The 12,291-nt window shown below is 40.9% G+C and overlaps 1 protein-coding gene across 2 annotated transcripts in view; it reads left to right on the top strand.

The window, feature by feature from the left end:
- The window catches only part of LOC117667369 (uncharacterized), a 79,941-nt gene extending 71,866 nt beyond the window's left edge, over window positions 1–8,075 (top strand). For both annotated transcript variants that reach the window (XM_087878701.1, XM_087878700.1), the window contains 6 exons: window positions 381–536; window positions 1,149–1,282; window positions 3,023–3,153; window positions 3,772–3,866; window positions 4,369–6,031; window positions 7,730–8,075. In XM_087878701.1, coding sequence (XP_087734827.1) covers window positions 381–536; window positions 1,149–1,282; window positions 3,023–3,153; window positions 3,772–3,866; window positions 4,369–6,031; window positions 7,730–7,812 — 2,262 coding nt within the window. In that variant the 3' untranslated portion in view covers window positions 7,813–8,075. The remainder of the gene's footprint in view (window positions 1–380; window positions 537–1,148; window positions 1,283–3,022; window positions 3,154–3,771; window positions 3,867–4,368; window positions 6,032–7,729) is intronic.
- The last annotated feature ends 4,216 nt before the right edge of the window (window positions 8,076–12,291 follow it).

Below are 12,291 nucleotides of genomic sequence, written 5' to 3'. Positions count from 1 at the left end.
TAGCAACTAAATACATATTTTCTAGAAGATCTGCCCTCAATCTGGGCTTTGAAGTATCTCAGTAGCATATTTCTTGAAGTTGTAATGAAGCCCATCCACCTTGCTGCTGGTCATTCTTTTCTCCTCTTTTCCCAGCATTATAGGTTTCTCAAAGAAACTGGGTCTTTGCATAGTGTGTCCAAAACAGGGGAATTAATGTCATTTGTGCCACAAGTGGGATTTTTGGCTGTTCTATGATCCATTTGTCACCAGCACCAAACTCAAAAGTCTCTTTTGATCCCGCTTCTTCAAAATCCAACTTGCTCATCCATAGAGCATCGGCCTATTACATGGTCGTTAATGAAACCTATTTACTAACAAAGGCTGCTCCCCTTTCTTAGAGCTACCCTGATGGGATTCCAGAAGATCAGTTGAGACTGCTTGGCTTCCTCTCACGTCAGTACAGCACAGACGAGATTGGCAGTTGGAACCTCACTTCCAGTGACACCCTGGCTGCTCTTCTGAATCCAAATGATGGTGCATGGGAAATGCCACAGGTAGCGTATCAAACGGATCTCTCCATCTGGGGCCATCTAATGGCTAAACAGAATTGCTGTGAACTAGTAACAGCAAAGGCTTTTTGTTTGCTTTTCATTTTAAGCCAGAGGTGTACTTTAAGTGTATCACTTTTCTGACTACCCCCCCTTTACCTTTTTACAGAAAAATTGTGGCATTCTTATATGGATGCATATCAGTGGTGAAATTCCATTTTTTTTACTACCGTTTCTGTGGGTGTGACTTGGTGGGCGTGGCAGGGGAAGGATACTGCAAAATCCCCATTCCCACCCCACTCTGGAGCCAGCCAGAGGTGGTATTTGCTGGTTCTCTGAACTGCTCAAAATTTCTGCTACCGGTTCTCCAGAACCTGCTGGATTTCACCCCTGATGCATATTACCTATTATACAAATGTTAAATGGTCTTTAGATACCTCTTGCTCTGTAGACCAAATGTGTCAGTTTGAATAAAAATATATATCAAAATTTAATTTTATCTCATTTCTTAGACCACGTAAGTTCTTCAGCATTTTTTTCTAGATATTTACCAGCCTCACCTCTTATTACTGCTCTGGACATGCATCCTTTCTTAAAACGTAACTTCTTTTCATGCAGCTCAGGCGACTGGTTGCAAGATATATGGAACTGGGAGGCTCACTCACTGGTCCCTTACTGGACATGCTGGGAGGCAAATACCTGTGCTTTCTGGATGAAGATCAGCTGCAGGAAATCAATCCAGCATCCATTAGGTAGATTGCTGTTTTTTGCGGGGGCAGGGGGGAGGGGGCTTAACTAAAGAAGGAGTAAATTTTGAATGACTCCTGGGCTCAGTCTGGAAACTACAATTGAAGATGATTGGGGAACAATTAGCAAGTAGGATTATCTACTTATTAGTAATTAGCAAATCACTTATCTAAAATGGAATAGGTTCTCCTGCTTGAGCATGGAGCTGGACTAGAAAACCTCCAAAGTCCCTTCCAGCTCATTCTATTCTATTCTAAAGAAGGATGACCCAAGTGAGGAACAGGTATTCTAAGGAAATTAATTAGTAAATATGGCTGTTGGCTGCTCACATAGAAAAAAGACAATATAAAACATACCAGTACAAAGCGAAAACACAATAGCATCACTACTACTGAAAGATCATCCACCCTACTGTTCTTTCTCTGAGTGATTGCCAACATATGGCTGTTCTTATTCTTCATTATTCTAAGAAGATGGAACTAAATGATACATAAGTTTAGGCAGGTAATCCCTGGGTTACGAGCATTCCCTTAGTGAATGTTCAAAGTTATGTGATAAGCAGCCCCTAGTGTTTACAAGCAAGTCCCAAAATTATGAATATTGCAGCACCACAGCAGTTGTTCGCCCTTACGAATGACCGCAGAGGCTCTGCAACATTCACCCACCTATACACACACACACACACACACACACACACACACACACACACACACACAGGCCAAGTCTTCACAGGCACTCTGAAGTGGAGATTCACCTTGCTAAGACCTCCCCTTCATTGCCTGCTTCATTGCTTCAGACTTTCGGTGCATTTGCAGAGAACATACCTTGTGATTGTGCGAGATCAGTAGCGCCAGATCTCGTGCTACTGATCTTGCGTGATCTTGCACTTTAGGCCTCTATTCTCTGTGAATTGAGGCCTGGAGGCAAATGGAGGGAAAGCCTTCCCTCCATTTGCTGTTTCCTTGCCGAAGCCTTCAGGGAGATTGCATTCCTGCAGCCCTTTGTAAAAAGCCTTTGTTGGCACCAGCAGAGCTTGGGAGGAGCGGGTGCGTCCCTCTGAAGCTCTGTTCCTACCAGCAAAGGGTTTTTGAAAACAGGATGCAATCTTCAAGTGCTTTGCTGATGAAAAAGGAGGCCTGGAGGGCCGTGCACAGCCTTACAGGCCTCGTTTTGTTGCCGGAGGCCTCGTCAAGCCAGAGGTCTTTCCAAGAAGGAAAAGAAGCAGAGAGAAGCAATTTGGAGTTAAGGCGAAACTTTCTAACAGTGAGAACAATTAGCCAGTGTAATACTGTCTTCAGAAATTGTGGGTGCTTCATCACTAGAGGTCTTTAAATAGAGACTGGACAGTGCTATATAGGCATAATGCTTGAGCAGGGGTTGGACTAGAAGACCTCCAAGGCAGCGGTGAAATGCACTTACGTTTGCTACCGGTTAGGGAATGTGAGAGCATGCGAGCATAGCAAGAGTGCGCCTCTTCTGTGCATGCTCAGAGGGTCAAAAACGGGACGTAATGATGTCCTGGCGGGTGGGCAGAGCCTCCCGCTGCCGGTGCTACCAGTTTGCGCGATAGATCCGGCCAGATTTCGCTGCTGCTCCAAGATCCTTCTGGCTTTATTCTGATTTAGATGCTTTGTAGGTTCAGCTTTCTCTAACCTGGTACCCTCTAAATGTTTCAAAAATGTTCCTGGATTTTTTTTTAGAATCTCATTGACTAAGTCTGATCTCTTACATGTTAAATTCCTTAGGCATGCTGAGAAGCTAGATATTTCTACTTGTGCCCAAGGGAAGAAAGATACCCTGTACCAAAAGGCCCACACTGCATTTGCCAACCAAGAAGGAACACGTGCCTATTATCCTCTTATCCAGCCATATCTAGGTACATTTGATACGCTATTAAGGTGCTTCCTTTCTTGCTGTTTCCTCCAGAATTAATTCTCCTACTTTATCTTTAATAATCCAGACATGGGGGCACAGCTAACGGTCATTTTATCCCTATTAGCATGATATCCATACTATTCACAAATTATATGATGCATTCCCCAAAATGTCCTTCAGGCCCTATTTTCCTACAAAAATCCATTGTTTAATCTCTAACAGCTTTTGTGACTGGGCTTCCATTGTCTTTCATCCAATACTATTTCTAGAAACATTTCAAAAAGACTAAAATGGATAATGACAATGATCAAATCAAACTCTGAGAACATGGGAATAGGAAATTGATTAGACAAGAAGAAAATACGATGGGAGTAATGGATTAACATGCATGGATTTATTCACATTTCATTGTTAATTATATTAAAATTATTAAATGTAGAATCTTACAGGTTTTGGAAGAGAGGTATAGAAAGTTCTTGTAACCCATCTGGACACATCGTCTTCCACCCCAACTTTAACCACCTTTTATTTAAATCTGCTTGGATTCAAGAAGGATTATCAAGAAGGATACGATGTTACCTTTCCCACAGAAATCTAACTCTTTTTTTGTCTTTTTAAGGGGGAGCTCGTGTCGAAGAGCTGAAAAAGCTGGCTAGATCCCATGTTGATATGGATATTGATACATTTATTAATTTAAATCCGGAAGAAGTAAAGGTTAGTTCTGACATCGTGTCATATATTGCTTTAGGCAAGATTATGTCAAGGTTAGCAAAGGGATTCTCCAGTCCCCCCAAAAAAGACCTATCTAAAATCATTTTATGGCATTCTCATCCTTGGCAATGTCATCCTGAGGGCCTTGCATGAACAGATTAAACTATTGCAAGAGTCACACAAAAACATATCCAGCATCTTTGAAGGGCTCCTGGGTGTGAAGGATGATGTGAATCTGTTGTAAGGATATTTCCCTAATTTGCTCCTTGGTACAATTTATTTCATCATGCGGCTTCAGAAGATTATCAATATCCAAGGTGGAATAGGAGAAGATGTTAAAAGTGTTTTAAATTTTTCAAGTGTATTATGTAAATGAGAGCTGTATTTATAATGCTTTCTGGATAAAAGGAATGTAGAATATTTGGGGGAAGAAATAATCATTAACAGAAAAGCTGGTAGTGATGACACTTCCTGAATCATCAAAGGTACTGCAATTATATTACAGAAACTCAGTGTCCAGGATGTGAAAGATCTGCTTGGTGTTAATTTGCCTGACCTGAAAGAAGTTGAAAACCATCCTTCTGTTGCCATGTGGATCAAGAACAACTTTCAGTCTGAACTGGATTCCCTTGGAATTGGCCTGGTTGGAGGCAGGGCATCTCTGTTCTCCACTTCTATGGGCAGCACCGTGTCAAGTATGTCTCTTAGTACAAAATCTGACGATGCGTTAACTGCCATCTCCCCTGTTACCCCAATCATGGAATCAACCTTATCTAGTCCAGGCAACATCAATGTTACTACCTCTACCACTAGTTCTGCCTCCTTGGATTTGAACCCATTTGTTTCTAGAGATGCTACTGAGTCCTATTCAACTCCTGTCTTCAAAATCACTCTTATGACTAATGAAATCTCTCCTTCCATTAACAATACACAAACAACTCTTTCTGATAGAGTGCCTAAGGATGCTTTCCCCACCAATATATCTTCCAGTGTTAGAGCTGATTCAGATAATACTATGGCTGGGACAATGGTTCCTACAGCTGTAAGAAATACACCTGTTCCCACTGAAATTACAATAGATTCCAGTAGTGCCACAACCAACAGAACAGACTTTCCTGTAAGTGGAATCCCAGCCCCTTTCATTGCAAGAGGGATCAACACAACTTCTAATGAACCTATTATAGATTCTAGCAATGCCACAGCTAATAGCACAGCTGCACCTTTCATCCCCACAAAGTCCTTTGTTTCAGTCCCAACTGAAATTGTAGTCCCCTTTTTGAACATCACTACTACTTTAAATGAAACTGGTGGCACACCGGTCCCTATCATCTCTACCATTGCCACCTATTTCAATAATGGCCCAGCCAGTAGAACAGACCTTCCTTCTGTATCAACAGACTCTGCCACTGTTGTCCCCACCACTTCCTTAAATATCACGGCTGTTTCAAATGAAACATTATTCCGCAGCACTGCAAGATATTTCAACACAACCATCTTGAGTAAACTTTCAACAGATTCTAATAGCACAGTCAGTGCCCCACTTGTTACTACCACTCCCTTAGATTCCACTACTGTTGTTACCTCCAAAACCAGAGCTATTTCTTATAATGTTTCAGTAACTTCAAATGATACCATCAAAGACACTCTTTTCCATTATAATGCAACAAGTAGCAATGTGATCCCTTCTGTTGAAACAACAGTAGCTTCTGACAGCAACACCACAAACAATGACACAACATTTCCTAGCCCTGTTACAGTTGGACATGTAACTGCTGGTCTCAATGTAACTGTTTTTCACTCACCCACTGTTGTCATAAACTTCACTGTTGGTGCAGATACAACCACAGCCAGAACTTACCTCACCTCTGTCATGTCCAGTATAACCAGAACATCTTCTAAAAGGCTTTCAACACCACCTAAGCCCACGCCAGCGTTGGTCAGCAAAAGACCCATAACAGTTACAGGCAAACAGCCAACGGCATCAAGCAAAACGACTTTCCACTCCCAAAAAACCTCTCCCAAGACAGCTATTCCTCCACCACCCTCCCCAAATCGAACGACCTCAAAGGCAGCTACAGCCATCCAGAGAAGCAGCAGAGCAGCTCCACCAACAAAACCACCATCGTATCCAACTCCAAATGGCTACATTCACGTGAAACCATTAAGTGGTATGTATTTGGGTTTAATCATTTCTCAAATTTCCTTTGTTTTAGAGGAGGGTGAAACTTTTCAGTAAAGAAAATGGAGTAATTCTGGCATGAGATCTGAGATGAAATTAAATAGATTTTCCTCAGGACACAGAGATGCTGTGTTTAGAGTTTCTATGCTAGCTTTGAAAAATGAGGCTTCCATTATTATTCTGGGAATATTAGCTGGGCGAAGAAACATTCAATTTCATTAAAAGGTAACTATACGTCACCTCCGAGATCTGTAGAGGAGACACTGGAGGAGGCAAATGGCCAGAGGTGTTTCAGTGTTGGCAGGTGCCTCTGACATACAAATAAGTAGAAAAGCTTGTTCATTGTTCACATTGGCTTCTTGTGGCCAAGCTTGTGTGAGGCCTTGAGAATGGGTAGCGATGAAGATATATGTCTTCTGGGACTGCCCTGTACTTTAATCCGCCTCCACACTGTCAACCGGTCGGAATACAAATATAATTCTCCACTCAGTTCTCTGTCCCTCACATAGTTTGGGGCTCTGAATCGCCATCGACAGCTGTGGGAACTACCTGCGCATGACCAAGAGTGATTGACCAACCTCATAAAGCTAATCTAAGTCAGATCTAATTAGGGTTTCAATGAAAGATCAACAGGAAGTATTAGAGATGTAGGCTAGAATTACCAAGGTTGAGAAACTCTGGTCTATGTACTGTAGACAAAGTTCTAAAGTGATTTTTCCTCATGCTCTTTCCAGTGGAATTGAAGGTGGGGCACACTTCTGTTTTTGATTTGGAGATGGTTGCTAGATTTTTTTTATCAGTGTTAACACTAGCACTAGCTCACATGTTCATTTCCACTCAAGTGCCATTTCTCTCATCTGAACACTCGGAACAGAGAGTTCAGAGACAGCCATGTTGTTTACTTATTTGCAAACCCACCTGTGCTCAGGTGAATGCTTAAAGAACAACTTTGGTTTCTGAAATGCAAACAACATCCTTTAAGTTATAACAATACTTTCTGTCATATAAATCTTTATCTGTAATTTCTTTTCACCCTTCTATAAGGAGAAATATGAAGAACCTCCAGATCATTGAAAGTGATATGAGCTTACATATAGAAGATTATCTTTAGGCTGTAATGGGATATCAAGAAACAACTGAGATAATACACAGGAGGCATGACTATGGATCAAAGGTCTAGTTCTCCCTCACTTTTTTGGGACAAGACCTTCATGTTGGTTAAAACTGAAAGGGGATAAAACCTGCTATTGCTTTAAAAGCCAGGATGCCAGACATGGATTTAGTTAACCCTAGCTATAATGCTGCCTGGTTCATTGCACTAAACCACATATGGTAATTATAATTTGTTGATAAATTAATGTTTGGATGACTTCAGTCATCATGCTTATCCATAAACAATGAGCTGCAAGCTTCAAGGATCAGTTCATCTGTTGCCTTAAACCCTAAAGAAGAAAACCACATAATGATTCTACATGATCTATGAATCCAGCCATAGTAACTTTTTATATTATTCCATAATAAACAATGAACAAGGACAAGTAAACTTGATGGGATGACTTTGTACTGTGAGCATGATCTAACCATTGGTCTTGAATCTGAGCTTTTATTGAGTAATAGTCTTAAAAGAACTCAAGTCCCTTAAAATGCAAGGAACAGATCTTGATTTCTCTTTGTTTTCTCCATGCAGCATCAGCCGTAAACACATCACTCAGCTGGGCACTTCTGGCATTGTCTCTCACCATTGGAATCTCAATTCAGAAGTTTCTCTAAAAATATGAATATCTCCTCCCCACCCTAACAATTATTGATGATGTTATCTGTAATACTTTCAAAATTCTACTACAAAAGCCACATTGACTCTTGGAAAGATAACAGTGCTAAACGGATTATGTCTAAATGGACAGGTGTCAAAATTTACCGTTATGTAGAAAATCATTGCACCATTATTGTTTGAAGATGACCCTGCATTTATTGTCCCCTTCCTGTGCCCTAATTGGTTATATTACAATACAATCATATTTCCAATGCACGGAGATGCTACCTTTCCACTGGAGTTTCTCAGTTTTGAGTGGAAGCAATTTAAATGTATTTTTTCAAAATCTGTCTTGGCATCTGGAGTTTAGCAGCAGCAGCAGCAGCAGCAGCAGCAAAACTTTGATTCCCAGCAAAAAGAATAGAAGGATTTGATCAATTCAGACTGATTTCTAGCCACACCAACGTCACATGTTCATGGGGGTGGGGGGTGGGGGTACTTCCAAAGATCTAAGCAAATGCACATCTCTTCAATTCCCTTATGAACATCTAGCCCAGTAGCTGATTCTGAGGTTGTTTGCTTTATCTCTTGTATGCACACTTCTTGTTTGTCCTTGATGAGAAAATCCTGTCCAGAGCAATGCTGTTGTCCTGCTGTTTCATAAGGCATACGTGGGAAAGAATACTGCCCAAGTATTTGACAGCTCGGATTATTTAACGTATCATCACAATTCTTTGGCTTTTGGTGCTCTGAAGATATCTCCTTCGATGTTCCTTATCATTTACTAGCTTCAAATTTTGAATCAGCTTAATAGATGGAGCAAATGGAAAGCTCTTAAGCATGAGTAGCTGGCTAGTGCTAATGACAAAGTAATAGATTTTGAATCTATTCTCCCTCATGCACTCATGCACTACAGGCATGAGAGTCCTATAGTGGAAGGTATATTTTTCTCAGATTGATCTGGAAGCAATCATTCATATCTGCTGAATTTTGCATCATCACAAAGAATTTAAATAGAAGTCTTCATCTTGCAATTAAGATTTTAGTTAAATCACAGCTGCAGACTGCACAGCCCTGGAACTGCCTCCCCTACCCAGGTTTTGATCAATTGTATGTTTTGGCAAGAGAAAAGAAACATTCTTAAAAATATAGGGAATAGTTATATAATATAGATTCAATTATTTTCATTTCACTAAGCTTACATTTTTTTACTGTATTTTAAAATATGGGTATTTTAAATTATGGGTATTAATTCAGCCAAATTTATTTAATTCATTTTATTCGATTTTAAATTTTGTATATCTATGTGTTTTATTTCATGGCTGTGCACCGCCCTGAGTCCTTCGGAAGTAGGGCGGTATAGAAATTCAATAAAATAAAATAAATAAATAAGTAGAGTCCCTAAAGTGTCTGCCACTCAAAAGTCCAAATGCAGGCTTAGGTGCTCCCCTCTGCATCCCAAAAGATTGTGCATTTGATTGTGCATCCTGGGAAAGTTCTGATCCTCGTGAAAAAGAAGTTTGGTTAACGTGAAATGGATTGGGAGTGGGGGGAGGCAGGATTGGGCTTTCCCCACAAACCCCCTACACTGAAATAGCTTTTTCTCACAGAAAACTGCCAGTCAGATGTCTTTAGTTTTGCACCTGGAAGCTGTGCATTTATGGGGTTTCACTTGAGTAATTTAGTCCAGAGGTAATTGAAAACAGTTTAGCATATTTATATATATTTAGCATATATATCAATTGCACTTTATTGGCTGTTAGGTTCCCAGATTTCCCTCTTCCTAAATCATTCACACTTGTATGTGACATATATATTATATTAATTTTTATATTGGTGACTGAATTTAAAGTTTATACTTCCCTATTTGCTGGAATGATTTGTTAGAGCTTCTAGGTTGATCAAATGGCCTTTATATTGATGAGGCTGTCCCAAGAGAAATGATACAGGGCCAATTCAGAGAGCCAGTGGAATGGCAATTCAGAAAAAGCCTATGGAAATGAGATTAGTGCCAAGGGAATTTCTTTTCTTTTCTTTCTTTTATTAGATTTATATACCGCCCTACTCCCGAAGGACTCAGGGCGGTGAACAGGCACAAAATAAAATACATTCATGAAGTTATACATACAAAATAAAATTTCTACATGAAGAGTGTCTCAAAGAGTAATAACTGAAGAGCAAATCTATCAAGATCCTTTTGAATGTTGTCCCTGTTTCCCTGTCTTCTAGAGTGTGAGCTATTCCCCAAAACTGTTTCATTTGCATATTTTATGAGCATCTTTCTTTTCTCTGTAATTTCTGAAGATTTGAAAAGTATTCAGTTCAGACAAACTCGGAGGTTTCCAGTGCACGGCCTTATCCATGTGGACATAGATCCCCTGAGAACCATGGGTTGGCTATGGTTGTTCAGCCAACTATGAATCCATTTGATAGTGGGGCCATCCATCCCATTTTGTTCTAGTTTATCAAAAAGAGGGTATGGTGTATTTTATCAAATGCTTTACTGAAATCTAAGTATACTACATGTATAGTGCTTCAGGATTTCTGAAAGATTTCAGTCAGTGGCTCTGGCATGACATCCATCACCTCCTTTAACACCCTGGGATGTAATCCATCTGCTCTGGGGACTGGAATTCAGAGCAGCTGGATGTTCTCTCACCAATTATTTGCCTATTTTCCTGCTCATTTCTCTTTTCCTGCCATTTCTGAGAGGTCAGACTTCTTTTTCCTTTTGTGAAAGGACAGTTGCAAGGTAGGCAGTTCAACATTCTCCCTGCTGTCTGTCACCATCTTGCCATCTTCACCAGCCAGGAGGCAAGCATTTTGTTGACTTTTGTTTTCTGCAAGCGTGGCAGGAATAGCAAACACCCCAAAAGATAGGCTCAAGATCCAGATGGATCTCAATAGCCTTGAATGCTGGGCCCTATCTAACAGAATGAAACTCAAATGTAGAGAAAAGCAAGGTTTTACACTTACACAAGAAAATCAAGTGCATAGGTATAGAATAGGTGGTACCTGGCTCAATGGTAGTAGCTGCAAGAGGGATCTTAGAATCCTAGTGGTCAGTCACTTAAATATCAGCAAGCAGTATGCTGCAGCTGCCAAAAAAGCCTATGTAATCCTGGGCTGCATTAACGCAGGAATAGAACCAAGGTCATGTGAAGTGTTATTACCACTTTATAAGGCTGTGGTAAGACCACATTTGGAATACTGCACCCAGTTTTGGTCACCACAATATTAAAAAGATATTGAGACTCTTAAAAATGTGCAGAGAAGAGCAACAAAAATGATTAGAGGGCTGGAGGCTAAAAAACAAAGAACAGTTGCAGGATCTGGGTAGGTCTAGTCTAGTGAAAAGAAAGACTAGGGGCGACATGATAGCAGCATTCCAACATTTGTGGTGCTGCCACAAAGAAGAATGGGGTCAACCTATTTTGTGAGAAGCAGAAATCAGTGGAAGTTGTGGGTGCTTCATTACTGGAAGTTTTTTAAAAAGAGACTGGACAGCCACTTGTCTGAAATGGTACGGTCTGCTTGTGCAGGGAGTTGGACTAGAAGACCTCCAGCTCTGTTGTTCTGGCATTCACTTCTTAGCTCACCTTCTGATTCCATCCTTTGCAGATTGGGTCTCTTTCCCGATATTTCACTTTTATTACAGGGCCCTCTTTCTAGCCTTGAGAATTGCTCTGTTTGTTTCTCAGTTTATCTGAGAGCTCTTGCTGCAATCATGCCTTTTTCATCCGGTCTCTCCCCCAACCCTTTTCTCTCTCACTCACTCTCTCTTTGCCATTGTTTGTGTCTGGCCTCAATTATTTTATTCTTCAGAATTTCCAAATTTTCCTGAAATGTTGCCCTTCCCTTCTCGTCTTAAATCATCAAAATACTAAGCTTGGGTTAGATTTCAAAGCAGTAAACAAGGAAAAAAAAATGGTTTTGCCCTCTCTGGCCTCCAGGAGCATACTGCAGGCCTCCCAAACCCTCTGTGCGCCCCTTTTTTGCAAAAAACAGGCCCGTTATTGGCCTCCCAACCAGCGGTGAAATCCGGCTGGTTCTATCTGACTCACACAAACTGGTAGTGCCGGCCACCCGCCAGGACATCATTATTGATCCTCTTGCACATGCGCAGAAGAGGCGCGCACGCTCACACCAGTAGCAAAAGTAAGTGCATTTCACTGCTGCTTCCAACCCCCCCCCCATGCATTACGTTTTTGCCCTCCCCTGCCCGCAGGAGCTCTGCATGCCTCCCAAACTCTCTGACTGTTTTTTGCAAAACAGCGGGGCGGGGTTTCAGGAGGCCAAAAATGGCTTTATTTGGTGCATAAGACGCAACAACATTTCCACTGTCTTTTAGGGTGGAAAAAAGTGCACCTTATACTCCGAAGAGTACGGTAGCAACCTTGACATAGCATAACTGTAAAACAGCAAAAAAAAAGCTGTTTTACAGTTCTGCAGTCACCTGTGAACAGAGAATCCAAAAAAGGGAAAGCAGGGTTTTT

Source organism: Pantherophis guttatus, chromosome 14 (assembly GCF_059756535.1).
Source record: "Pantherophis guttatus breed Tessera chromosome 14, ASM5975653v1, whole genome shotgun sequence".
NCBI lineage: Eukaryota > Metazoa > Chordata > Lepidosauria > Squamata > Colubridae > Pantherophis > Pantherophis guttatus.
Note: the sequence above shows the minus strand (reverse complement) of the source record. Positions and strands in the feature narration are given on the sequence as shown.